At 44.7% G+C, this 13,908-nt stretch overlaps 1 protein-coding gene across 2 annotated transcripts in view; it reads left to right on the top strand.

The window, feature by feature from the left end:
* Window positions 1-13,639, top strand: part of RCAN1 (regulator of calcineurin 1) — a 34,336-nt gene extending 20,697 nt beyond the window's left edge. Inside the window, exons 1-4 of one of the 2 annotated variants that reach the window (XM_010413204.4) lie at window positions 5,738-6,101; window positions 7,729-7,902; window positions 8,673-8,832; window positions 10,939-13,639. In XM_010413204.4, coding sequence (XP_010411506.1) covers window positions 6,015-6,101; window positions 7,729-7,902; window positions 8,673-8,832; window positions 10,939-11,102 — 585 coding nt within the window. In that variant the 5' untranslated portion in view covers window positions 5,738-6,014 and the 3' untranslated portion in view covers window positions 11,103-13,639. Of the gene's footprint in view, window positions 1-5,737; window positions 6,102-7,728; window positions 7,903-8,672; window positions 8,833-10,938 lie in introns of those variants that run through there. The other variant, XM_039553731.1, reaches the window with a different exon arrangement.
* The last annotated feature ends 269 nt before the right edge of the window (window positions 13,640-13,908 follow it).

Raw genomic sequence — 13,908 nt, 5'->3', positions numbered from 1 at the left:
AAGTGTAAAACGGAGGTGACACAGCACCCCAGACACGTGGTCTTCAATTTTTATTGTCACCTGAGTTTATCCTCTGCAGTAAATATCTGTGTTCCCATACAGAGCGTGCCAGTGCTAACTGTGCTGACTTAATGCTCTGATAAATATTTCTGACAAGTTCTATTTCTGAAAAGATCTCAGAATTGGCCAGTAGTGGAGTTTCAGAGCCATGGAATCCTCCTTTCAGAGGAGCACTCGGCATAATTGCATGGAGCCCAGCCAGGCCTTTGTGCCCCCCCTATTCCATGGAATCAGATCCTTTCAAGTTTCTTAAGGCTGCACAAATGTTGGGCTCTGTTCTTCTGGCTGGGCATTCAGGGGGTGGAATATTTGCAGGGCTGTGAAATGCTGAGCAGTTGTGTTTGCTGGGGCACAGGTAAGGAGAGGAGCTGCTGCTGCTGCCCCGCCCAGCTCCGGCTCCGTGCCCCTTTTCCATGGTGTCACCGCGTGGGCGCTCCTGGGCTCCGGCCATGGCATGCTGTCATTTGGAAAACCAGTTTGTGGGCTTGTGTTGCTGTGCTCTGATTTCTTTACTGTAAATAAGTCTGCACATACTCCTTGTGCAGTTCATTCTGTGATACCACAGACTTCTGTTCTTGTTAACAAATTGGTTTGTGCAGATGATTTCCCTGCGGGAGGAATGTATTTATTTCACTCACATTTCTGATGAATGAAGATAATACAACATGGAATATGTAACTTTAAAACACAGCTTTTCATAACCACAAAGCAGAAGAAATTGTCACAGAATTACAGGATGGTTAAAGTTGGAAGGGACCTTAAAACTCATCCATCCTGCTATGGGCAGGGGACACCTTCCACTGCCCCAGGCTGCTCCAAGCCCTGTCCAGGCTGCCCTTGGACACTGCCAGGGATGGAGCAGCCACAGCTTCTCTGGGAATCTGTGCCAGGGCCTCAATGCCCTGTGAGTAAAGAATTTCTTCCTAAAATTTCTTTAACATTATTACTGGGTGATAATTTTGCCTTCTCCTCCCTGTGTTTGTGAGCTGGGTGTGCTTGGCATGGGAAAAATTTATAGGGCTAAGTTAGAGGCATGAGTGGGTGTGCTGCCATTCCAGGCGTTGCCAATGCCAGGCTCCCTGGCTGCTGGAGGATTCTGAGGAGAAAAGTGTAGTTAAGTAGGATTGGTCTGCCAGGAGGGAATTTTACTTTATGAGAAATCCTGTCAGACTTGCAAAAAGAAATCGTGTCCAGGTTTCCTGTCAGACATCTTTCCCAGAGCAGCTGGGGCTGCCCCTGGATCCCTGGCAGTGCCCAAGGCCAGGCTGGACATTGGAGCTTGGAGCAGCCTGGGACAGTGGGAGGTGTCCCTGCCATGGCAGGGGTGGCACTGGATGGGATTTAGGGTCCTTGCAATCCAAACCAGTCTGGGAATTTTTGATTTTTGTTTTGGGGTTATTTTATTTGTGGGGAGCAGGGGAGTGGTTGGGAATGTGGATTCATTTTTGGCCAGTAAAATAAGACTAGGGCTTTTTCAGGGGGTTGGAGGTAAATGGTTTAATTCACTGCCCTCACTCCTGGCTCTGGTTGAGCCAGACAGCTCAGAATCATGGAATAATTTGGGATGGGGCACAGCTTCTCTGGGCAACCTGTGCCAGGGCCTCCCCACCCTCACAGGGTGGAATTTTTTTCTAATATCTGATCCAGGTGTATGCCAGTGCCCACAGAGCTTCCTGACCCCAAATACGTGTGGATAGCTCTGGAACCTGTTTGTGCTCTTCTGTCTGCTCCTCCTCTCCTTTTCCAACCCCCAGGAAAATGAAACCAGTGTGATTTTCATTGTAGATAACTTCAAGATGTTTATCCCTGTCCTGAGGAAGGACTGAGGCAGGCTAATTAACATGGAGACAGGAATAGAAGCTAAGTGTTGATAGAAGAGCAGCAGGTCTGGAGTGGGAGTACAGGGATTACACAAAGAGCACCCTCCAAGGACAGCTGTAAAACCTGCCAGGGAGGAGAGGAGAGAATGGGCTGGATTGTTCTGATGTATGGCTCGTAGGGGGTAATTTGATTGACTTAAGAGAATTCCCAATATATTTAACTTCACATTCATTTTCCTTCTCTGATTGTTTGCTTTGCTGTTGTAGTTATTGGCAATTTTGGGGACTTGTGACTGTTTTCTGTTTCTGTGGCCTCTTTTCCTTCTCTTCTGTGCCGTACCTATTCCACTGCATGTGGAGATTAAATTGTGGAGCTAATTATGGCATTCAGTCATGCTGTGTTCCCACTATTTCATGTATTTATTGGGTTCTTTGTTTGCCCTTTCAGCCCCCAAAAATGTTCAAAAAATGGTCTCTGTCATATTTCAGTGCTTGGGCAGTGCTGGGGGATCTGTCAGGTGCTGTTGGGGTTTGGGAGCACTTTAGGTCTTCCTTGAGCATCTTGTCTGCAGTTTTGTAACTCAGCTTCCAGAACGTGAGCCCTGCAATCTGCAGCTTTCAAGGTGACACCTGAGGAAGCAGAGCTGACCCTGCTGTCCTGTCACACTGTTCTGGCCCCTCTGCTCTCATTCCCAAAGTGCAGTGGCATCATGGAACCATGGAGTGGTCTGGGTGGGAAAGGACCTCAAAGCCCATCCAGTGCCACCCCTGCCATGGCAGGGACACCTCCCACTGTGCCAGGCTGCTCCAAGCCCCAATGTCCAGCCTGGCCTTGGGCACTGCCAGGGATCCAGGGGCAGCCCCAGCTGCTCTGGGCACCCTGTGCCAGGGCCTGCCCACCCTGCCAGGGAACAATTCCTGCCCAATCTCCCATCCAGCCCTGCCCTCTGGCACTGGGAAGCCATTCCCTGGCTCCTGGCCCTCCATGCCTTGGGAATTGTCTCTCTCCAGCTTTCCTGCAGCTCCTTCAGGCCCTGCAAGGCCACACTGAGCTCAGCCCAAAGCTTCTCCTCTCCAGGCTGAACAATCCCAGCTCTCGCAGCCTTTCCTCCCAGCAGAGCTGCTCCATCCCTCTGCTCATCCTGGTGCCTCCATGGACTCTCTCCAACATGTCCCTGTCCTTCCTGTGCAGGTGATCTTGCCCTTGTTCTCTCTCTGTACTTGCTAGGGAGTCTCAAAGGGAGGACAGGAAGCAGCAAACTCTCCGAGAGGAGATAAGGGAGAAGAAAAGCTGCCCTCTGATTATATCAGAACATCAAATCCAGGACTTCTGAGGGTGTTGCAATGTTCCTGTTCCAGGCAAGGTGTTTGCATGTGGGTACCAAACCTTCCAAGAGCTGACCCTGTGGAAGGAACATTGCAACACTCAGGCTGTGGCAATGGGGCTTTTGTAACTTTGCCTCTTGGTTTCCACATGAGCTCAGGGCTCTCCACACAGAGCTCTGCCTGGAACAGCCCTTCACCAACTGCCCCAGGGGCAGTGGGAATTGGGGCTTTTCTTTTGACAAAGTGCTTGAGTTTGGTATTAATAACTCAGGGTGGTTTGTTTAATACACTGAGAGACCTGGCCTTGAGCTGGAGGAGGGCAGGGTTAGACAGGATCTTGGGCAGGAATTGTTCCCTGGGAGGGTGGGCAGGCCCTGGCACAGGGTGCCCAGAGCAGCTGGGGCTGCCCCTGGATCCCTGGCAGTGCCCAAGGCCAGGCTGGACATTGGGGCTTGGAGCAGCCTGGGACAGTGGGAGGTGTCCCTGCTCAGGGCTTTAAGGTCCCTCCCAACCCAAACCTTTCTGTGATTCCATGACTTGGGACACAACCATGTCAAAAAACAAAGTGGAACATACTGGGGTTGAGTCTTTGGGGTTTTAAACAGGCAAGTTAAATACATTGTGTGTATCAGTCGGACTTAAATGGTTCTTTTAAATCTGCAGAGAAGTGTGAAAAAATTGCTTTGTGAGGTGTTACATTTCTGAGAACCAGTTGGTTTGTTTATAGCCAGACTAGTCCTGAATTAGATGACAAAGTTCTGTTTGAAAGGTGGCTTCTGAAGTAATTTTCCCTGGCTCTCAGAAATGTGTAGGTGGCCTTGAGGGCTGCAATCAGAGGGATTTTTAATGTTTCACTCTTCATGAGCTCTGGGGACAGAAATGTCCCCCAGAGGTGCTGCAGTGACCTGAGGCTGTTCCAGGTTAGAGCAGGAACCTGCTCTGCTTTCTTATCAGGAGCTGCAGCATTCCCTGGCATGTGGACAGCCTGTTTGCCTTTATGCTCAGGTGATTCATGGCCATACTTTCCAGGTGAGCATCCTGACCTCTGGTTTATGGAGTCATGCCTGCTCCTTCCACATCCGAAGTCTCCAGGATACTTGCCAGCAAATTCCAGGTCAGGGACAGGATTTAGGATGTGCTCGGGGTGGTTTTCTGGGCTCAGGGGCGTCAGGGCTGGTTGTGAATCCTCTCCTGAAGTACCCGAGTTTCTGTGTGTGCTGTGTGTGTGCCCAGACCTGATTATTGCTGCATCCCATCCTCACTGATGGAATTCATCCCTTTCTTCCTGGAAAGGGTGGTCAGCCTTTGGCAGGGGCTGCCCAGGGAGGTTTGGAGCCCCCACCCCTGCAGGTGTCCAGGGAATGTCTGGATGTGGTGCTCAGTGCTCTGGGCTGGGGACAGGGGGTGATGATTCAGTCACAGGTTGGACTTGATAGTCTTGAAGGGTTTTTCCAGCCTCAGTGATCCTGGGATTTTTAAGTGGGGACTTCCAAGAAAAGGTTCCAAGAAATTGGTTTGAGTATTCTTTTCATGCTGTGCTGACTTTTACACTGAGGTAGCCTAAGAGCAGCAGGGAGTTTGACTTTCAATGGGGATTTAAGCAAAGAATTCCCTAAAAATAGAGAACAGTCTTCACGTGAATAGTTTTATGTAGTTAAATATTGATGAAATTAGGTTTTAAACGTAGCACTGTGCATTGTTTGTAGGTGTTCCTTAAAACTTGGTGCTTCTGTCATAGCCCTGTGTTAAAGTAGAATGAACTAAAGGCACTTCAGATTTTGACTTCATTATAATTTTGTAGCTGAATGTGCATAGGAGAGTTTCAAAGAGTTTGTGAAAGCTTCAATTTAAAGTTCATTAATTACTTGAAATAGTGATGAGTTTTTAAAATGGTTCTTGATTAAAAAAAACCCAAACCAAAACCCACCAAAAAAAAAAAAATCCGCAAGAAAAGACTGCAAAAACCTGTGTTCTGTGCTGTGTTTTGGGAATGCTTTGAAAGTGGGAGACAGGTGTCCCAGAAGATGTCAGGAATTCAGGTTCCATACCTGGTCCCTGCTGCTGTAGCTCAGGTTCTGGTAAAACCTTGCCACCAGGTTGCTGAGCAAGCTCCTGTTAGGAAAAGAAGCCCAAACCAACCCCCAACAAAACCAGGCTGGGAAAGAGTTTTTAATAAGGTGAGAATGGTAATTAATCCACGGAGTTGCTTTGAAGAAGCTTCCAAATGAATCCTTGTGATGGGAGGAAAATTATTTTCCCAGATCAATCTCGAAGTTTCAACCTGTGGATTTTTTTGTTGCACAAGCTGCTGAGCTGAGGGATTCATTTCCCATCCCCAAAGAATCAGGAATGTGAGGCAGTTTTCCTGCTGCCTTCATTCCAGCCCTTTCCCGGAGCGGGGCTGCTGTGGCAGGAACATTTTCCATCGGGCAATGTCCCATTGCAGCGGGAGCAGCGCAGGCCGGGAGCTGCGTGGAATTACTGCCAGTGGAAACTATGCTGCAAGAAAGAGGCTGGGGAGCAGCTGCCGAGCTCGGCTCAGCTGGATTTTCCATGCTCCCGGTAATTAGCAGAGGGAAGCTGACTAATTGCTGACGTCACCTCTTTCCAGTGCCGCTTACATTTTGTTCCCGACTCCCTCCAAGCATGCGGGACTCTGCTCAGGAATTCGCTGTCACACACAGGATGCTCTGAGAGCTTTTTTTCACCAGGGGCTGGACTCTCTTGCCTTATAAACGCTGCCTGCAGCAGCCAGGGCTCCCGAAAATCCCGGGATTTCTGCGGGAATCGCTCGGGCCGAGCCCCAAAATGCATTTCCGCAATTTTCATTACAGTTTTAGCTCGCTCATCGCCTGCCTGGCAGATGGGGATGTCTTCACCCAGCCAGAAACGAGGGTAGGTTTGATGGGGTTATTTCTGGGAACTTCACTTTGGAGGTGCTGCTTTTTCCTTCCTTGGAAGGCAATTCCAGTGTGCTGTGAAAGGCTTGGAGCTTGGAGGTGTGCACCAGCCTGCTCTGATGGGAATGGCTCCAGCTCTGGGAATTATTCAATCTTAGCTGTGTGTAGCTGGGAAAATTATTTCAATTTTCTCTCCAGACTTCTTTGACTGTTTGGCGTATTCTGAATTTTCAGCAAATATTTAATTCTTATTTTGGTAGCAAGATCCACCAGTTTATAATTCATTTGATACTTTTCTTGGGATTTTTTTCCTGCTAAAACTATAAGAAGTCCTCTTGGATCTGTGTTTAACTGATTGGCAATATAAAAGAAATAATAAATAATGTAAATATAAAATAATATAAAATATTTATTGGTCCTGATACAGTGAATTGTTGACTGCTAAGATACCTTAAGGGCAAAAATAAACATTTTCTTTTTAGTGTCATAGTGCCAAAGTGACATTTCTGACCACTGCAATCACATATTTAAATAAATTAAAAAAAATATATATAAAACTGATCTCTCTGGGTTTAAATATGGAATGGGAACTTGGAAATGCAGTTTTTGGGTGTATTTTTCATGGTTGTATCTCAGCTCTGAGGCTCCCAAATTCCAGCTCTGTGTGGGGAGGGTTCTGCTCCTGTTTCAGAGCTCATTCTGAAGAAGCTGGAGAAGCAGAACAGCTCTGATTTTAAAATCTCTCTGAAATATAATGATTTTACACCCGGCTGTGGTGAGTTTGTGAAGTGGAGCTTCTCAGGGAGGAAGATGAAATTCTGAATTACTTCCTGCCTTCTTATGTAATTTCCCTGCTTTTTTCCCCTCTACTAATTAAAAATATTACAGTAAAAACCCCTCAGTGAAGTAATGTTTATTTTGGCTTTGTCCTGAGTTTCTAGGAAGCTTTTAGGGGAGAGAAAATGTCTGGAAATGCCTCAAATTTGAATCCTGAACCCATTGGAATAAAACACTTGGGAAGGGCCTGGCAGCTCCAGAGCCACCTCTTGTGTCTCTCCTTTGGCCTGGAATCCTGAAGAGAGAGTGGAAGCAGTTTACATAAATGAAATGAAAAATAGCAGGAAAGCAGGAGATGTTCATGGACTTTATTCTGTGTGCTGAGTCACTGAAGAAAATCACATTTAGCTTGACAATCAAATAGGATTTTTTCATTTTTCTCTATTAAAACTTGTATTGGTTCCCTTGAAATTTGCACATTTAGGCAAAGGCTTGGCAGACTTTTTTCAAGGCTTTTGGGTGTTAATTTTATATGAAACATTTCTTTTCAATATCTTAGCGTTGTGAAATTGGGGTGTCTCATCCAACACTTATTCCTGTTAATATAATAAGTGATAATATATAATAATACTGCTTATTAATGATAATCATCTGCTTTAATGATGCAGAGAAAATAAGTGATAAGGCAGAAAGGTTCATTCTAGAAAGAAAAAGGAAAAAACCCAAATTAAGCTGTTACAATAATCTATATTTAAAAGTGGTCATTTGCCCTTATTAGTAACTTTTTAATTAATGTCTTTATTAGTGTTTAAGACTGATTTTCTCCTCTGTTCCTTTCTCTCCAGGCCAAATTTGAATCCCTGTTCCGACCCTACGACAGGGACCTCACCTTTCAGTATTTTAAGAGCTTCAAAAGAGTGAGAATTAACTTCAGCAACCCTTTATCTGCAGCAGATGCCAGGATCCAGTTGGACAAGACAGAATTCCTTGGAAAAGAACTCAAACTCTATTTTGCTCAGGTAAAGCTTTTTGGGATTATCCTTGGGGGGATTCAAGCAGAATTTCCTCCTTCATGGTCATTTTTTCAGATTAATTAGAGGATCCAAGGTTGTTCCAGAGCTCCATGGATTTGGAGGCTGTTGGTATTTTCCATTTATTCTCCCTCTGAATTGAGTGGATAACCTTGGGTGGGAATCAGCACATTCCAAGAATTTAAAGGGCTGGGGGAGGCTGGTTGTGCTCTGCCAGCACCCAGGGAGTCCCTGAGGGATCCAAGGTTTGGAGCTGCCCATTCCGGGCTCTCCCTGCCCTTCCCGTTCTTGGGGATCTCCCCCAGAGCAGCTCTGGAGCTCGCTGGCCTCTGCTCCTACAGAAACCCTGGCTCTGGGAATCAGGCTGCTTTTCCAGCTGCTTTTCCAGCTGCTTTTCCCTCTGAAATGGAGTGGGAAAATGAATCCATGAGTGACCCCAGGGACAGCCCCCATGATCCAGATTATTCCTATCCCTCCTGGAATTGCCTCACTCTCACTGGTGGGGGTGACTTCCAGCACCATTTCTCATTAGGCCTTAGAGGCCGTGTCCTCCTGCTCGAGTCTTGTAAGGGCAGATGTTTGATTTGAAGGGAAAAGCATCCCTTGGAATTTCCCTTGGAGCTGTGGTATCCTGGCTGGTGCTGCCACCCTGAGTGCTGGGCAGAGCATGACATCCGTGCCAGCCTTCCCATTCCTGCTGAGCCCTGCATTCATGGATCTTTCTCAGTGACACCTTTGGCTTCTCCCTTCTTTTCCAGACTTTGCACATTGGAAGCTCCCATCTGGCCCCCCCAAACCCAGACAAGCAGTTTCTGATCTCCCCTCCTGCCTCTCCTCCTGTGGATTGGAAACAAGTGGAGGATGCCACTCCAGTCATTAACTATGACCTTTTATATGCTATTTCCAAGCTAGGACCAGGTAAGAAGGTGTAAAAACAGAATTTTGGTTAGGGAAAACACCTCGAAAATTCCTGAATTTCTAAAACTTTTCCAAGAAATTTTTATTTCCATTTTCTTCTTATTTCCATTTTCTTCTTATTTCTGTTTGCCCCAGAGGAGGAAACTGCTACTGGGTGTAGGAGGAACTATCAACCTAAAATTCCTTGGAATTTGAGAGGGATAAATTCCTGCCACTTCTTTTCTCACTGATTAGTGATCACATCCCTTGAGTTCATTTTCTCCCATATTTTATGCAATTTTATGAAATTTAATGAAAATTGGTGCAAATTAATCTTTCCTCAAGGACAACTCTGATTTAACCTGTTTGTAGCTGTATTATTAATTTTAGGGGAGAGAAAAATGGCCACATTTCATAACAGGATTACAGAGAATAAAAACTGCGTCAGGTTCATTTTACTGGGGGATTTTTCAATTCCTGTGCACCTCCAGACTTAGGGAATTGTAAAGGATGGAGAAAAGGGCAGGGCACAGCTTTGACCTCCTGCATGTTGGGATTTAAATCTGTCCATGAAGAATCCTTCTAATTAAATATTCTTCATCATTTTTAATTATGAAATATTTCCATCAAAGATTTTATTGTTCCTGAAATGGGTTTTGGAAGCAGAGGTTGTTTTTGATGGAACAACTGGAATGAATAAATAATAACTAAATAACACAACAGCCTCTGCTTGTGTGGAAGTTCAGCTCCGTGATGCTGTTTCTTTACTCTTGAGTTTTCCTTTCCAATTTTAGGGATTCCAGAAAGAAAATTTAAAATAAATATCTAAAGGCTTTCCAGGCATTAAAAGTTGGTCCTTTTCTCCTGTTACTGAGCTCCTGGGCTGATCTGCAATCCCTTTTCTGTGAGATTTTCCATGTTTATTGGGAATGTTGAGCCCTCTAAAGCTCTGCCCTGGACTGGGATGTTCCCTGGAACATGGAATTAATGATGGGTCCCAAGGAGCAGGCAGGGATTGCTCCAGCACTGTGTGTGTTCCCAAAGAACTGGAGGGAAGAGCTTTTTCCTCTATGGAATTGCTCTTTGGGCCAGTTTTTCTTCCCAAAATTCTGAGGGAAGTGGAGCAGAGGCATTGTTGGGCTTTTCATGGAGAAGGAGAGGGATTGAGGATAAAGAAAAGAGGGAAAAAATGAAGGAAAGATGACCAGGGAAGAGATGAGAAGAAACCATTTGTTCTTTCCTTGATTTAATTTAATACCATTATTTAATGTCTTCTCTTATAATTTATTTTTATTTATTGTATTATTATTTAGTTATTAATAGTAATTAGTTATTAATAGTAATGATTTAACATCTGCTTTAAAGCAATGTTTTATATGATGGAAGACCCAGATCTCAAGGCAATGCTCACTGAAACCCTTCAGGATGCTCTGTGCTGGCACCTCGTGGCTTTCATCATTCTATCACTCCCTTATTTTCCTGTTTTCTCTGGTTTTGTATTTCGAGTTCTTTTACTCAGAGTTTGGATTAAACCCAGGAGATGCCAGGCTTTTCTTCTTTACTGATGTTTGTTATTTTCTTACCTGTAACACAGGTGCCTCTTAGTTGGCAGGGTGGAAAACGGCCCTGAGTTCTCACTTCCAAGGTTTTTTAAAGTCTAAATTAACCAATTATGAAATGCTAAGTAATATGTTTTTACTTGCAGTCCAATCACTAACTTTTCATGTCCTGCAGTGCAGAACTTCTGGACCAGTACTTAACCCCTAGATTTATGAAGAACAAGGAGAGAGGAGACGACATAAACCCACACCCCAAATCCTCCATATTGTAGCCTATTATTACCTATATCCCCATAACCTAATTTTCTACATTTCTACATATTCCACCCAGTGATACAACTTTCAATTACACAGCAACAACCTCATTGTTACCACACGATTTAGGAAGCTTTTCCCAGGGTTTTGCATCGGATACAGTGTGTTTCTGAGGATCGCTGCCTCCCAGCACTGACAGGCTGAAATTCTCAGAACCCAGGGGTCCAACATTTTCCATATTGAAAGGCCTCATGTAACATTTCCTACAGGCTGGCTCCTTTTAAAGGCATTTTCCCAATGTTTTCCCTTCCAGGAGAGAAATACGAGCTCCATGCAGCCACTGCCACCACTCCCAGCGTTGTTGTCCATGTCTGTGAGAGTGACCAGGAAAATGATGTGGAAGAGGAGACCAAGAAACCCAAACCCAAAATTATCCAGACCCGGAGGCCGGATTATGCTCCTGCCCACCTGAGCTGAGCTGCTGCTGCTTTTTCCAAGGATTTGGAGTAGAAAACTGCCAGGGAAAAACCTTTACTGTGGAAACAGCAGCTCACACGTTTGGTGGCAGCGGCAGCAGCTGCGGTAGGAGAATTCCAAGCTAAGTTTGCTCAAAATGAAGGAATTCCATCCTTAGTTTTGCTGCCTCAGGTTGATCCACGGGCTGAGTGTATTCCCGGATCCCTGGGAACAAAGGATGGGGAGAAGGTGACATTTTGAGGCAAAACAGGACAAACTGGGGTTATTTTGGGGGAAAAGCAGCTGGGGGAAGCTTTCCTTGTTCTGTACTCCCATAAATCCTCCAGCTGATGATTGTTTGGAAAACCTTGGGATAACAGAGTTGGAAAGATGATGGGAATTTAACCCTTATTCTTACACTAGGTTTTGTGCATGTTTCTTCTTGGTCTTCTAAAGTAATTTGCTTTATTTTCTAGAGTTTCCCCCAAGTTTCTGGAAATCTGGGAATTGTTTCAAGTATTTATTATCTCAGCCTCCCAGAATTCCTCCTGGATGTGTATATACATGATATATTTATATCTGTTTTTATTGGCACTGGTTTTCCAGCAGGATACAATTCCTCCAGCACCTGCTTTTGGTGCTCTGGAAGTTGTGCTTCTAAAATTTTAACCTTTGTGAAATTCCTGCAAAGGGTTTTATCTGGCAAAGCAATGGAAAAACGTGCAATAGGAGAGTTCTGGAATACATGGGTTTAAAATTATTTAAGTTCAGATAATTTATATATTCAATAGGATTCGTTTGGGAGCTTTGACTTGGGGGGGAAAAAAAAGGACTCAAATAATGCTGATGGTGCATATTCAGAGCAGTGGGATTTTTTCCAGTTAAAAAAAAAAAAAAAAAAGATGGATAAACTTGAATCTGCATTTTTGGGGAGCAAAGATTTGATAGGGATTGGAAAATTCCACCCAGGAACCAGTGAGGAGAGCTGGAGTGCCTTTTCCTTGTCCATTCCTACTCCAAGCTGCACACTTGGATCTTTTTCTACTGGCTTTGGATATCCACAAATCCAAACTTTCTTGAGCTTTGCTTCCAAACTCAGCTGGGATGAAATGCTTAATGCCAAGGAATGCTTATTTCAGCAGTGGGAATATGTGGGAGAAGCTTTAGGGGTTTTATATGGCAGTCTTCAAAGGCTCCAAAATGCAGATTCCAAGAAAGATGACAGAAATATTTTATTAGTGCTTTTTTAAACTGGAGATCCTCACCTTGCAACAGGGTTCAGTATTTTTTGGAAGAGATAGGAACTGCTATCCATGGAAAATACCACTTGGGGTCTTGGAAAAGGGATGTTTGAAGCCTCTCATTGTGTTTTTAGGAATCAAACTGTGGCTCTCTCTTGGTTTGCTTTTGCCACACGGTTGGTCTGAGAAGAGATTGAAGCAAGTTTTGATTGAAATGCCTGGTTCACACCTTGGTTTTTTAAAATAATACCTGTTTTAAAAAGAATGGAGCCATTCCAGGCTGAGGTGCAGGGAATCAAGGTGTTATGGAAGGCCTGGCATTCCTGACTGACACAGAAATCTGGGACTAGAGAGCAGGAATATATTGAATATTCTGCTCTAGCTTGGATTGTTAGTCCCTGGAAACTGGAACAAAGCCTGGTTTTGGTGTCTAAGTGGCCCTGGCTCCATGGGAACTGTTGAGAAGAGCTAATTCCATGGATTGCTGGAGCTGGACACACAGGAAAATGGGGTTATTTTGGGCTACCCTCAGCTGGCTCCACGTGCTGCATTCAACACCCAAAATAAAGGAATCAAGTGGAGAGAAACTTTGTAGGTTTGCCACAACTGCCTTGAAGCCTTTCCAAGATTTTTCCATGTTTCTCAAATGACTGCTGGACTTTGTGTTCTCACCACATTCAATTAAAAACCTTTGGAATAATTCCTGTCCTGTCCTTTTTCCATGAAAAATCAAAACATGAGTTTGGCAGTAGAAACCCAGGTGGCTGCTGCTGCGTTTCCTACAAAAGCAGAGCTGCTTTTCAGTGAAAACCATCAATCAATCTCATTTTTGTCATTTTAATACCTGACCCCTGCCTGAGGTGGGAACCATGGAAATCTTGGAATGCTCACAGTGTGTTCCTGGTTGGATCTGCCACGTCCTGTCCTCATGACTCCGGTGTGCTGCTTGCTTTTTCTGGTTCTTTTATTTTTGTAATGTTCCACTGGATGCTTAGTTGGTATTTTATACACTTGTATAGCACGGGGCAGATTGAAATTAAAATATTTTGTTGTCTTCTTGTAAATGTCCTGGTATTTTCTGCATGGAGCCACTCCAGGTTTGGTGCCAAAATGGGAATTTCCAGCTTCCAAAGGGGCAGAATGCAGTGCCAGGCCCTCATAAATTGATTCCTAGAAAAGCTTTCCAGCCTTCAGAGAGCTGCAGGATCTCCAGATGTGAGAATCTGCTCATGAATAAAATCCAGTGGGGAATGTTCCAGTGAAAACCTGATTCTTCTGTGCCTGAAGTTCCTAATAAAGGTATCAACATCTTCCTGCTCCAGGATAATCTCTGTGCATTCATAAATATTGATATAAAAATGAATAATTTGGGGGGTTGCCCAGAGAGGTTCTGGATTGCCCATCCCTGGAAGTGTCCAAGGCCAGCTTGGATGGGGCTTGGAGCAACTTGGGACAGTGGAAGGTGGAATGAGGTGAGCTTTAAGGTCCCTCCAGTCCAAAGCATCCCATGATTCCATGATTTCTGAAGCTCCTGGAGTATGGAAATACATCAGTGTTTAAGTGGCTCTACTTGATAACTTGAAGTC

The sequence above is a fragment of the Corvus cornix genome, chromosome 1, assembly GCF_000738735.6.
Source record: "Corvus cornix cornix isolate S_Up_H32 chromosome 1, ASM73873v5, whole genome shotgun sequence".
NCBI lineage: Eukaryota > Metazoa > Chordata > Aves > Passeriformes > Corvidae > Corvus > Corvus cornix.
This window is presented reverse-complemented; position numbering and strand designations above follow the sequence as displayed.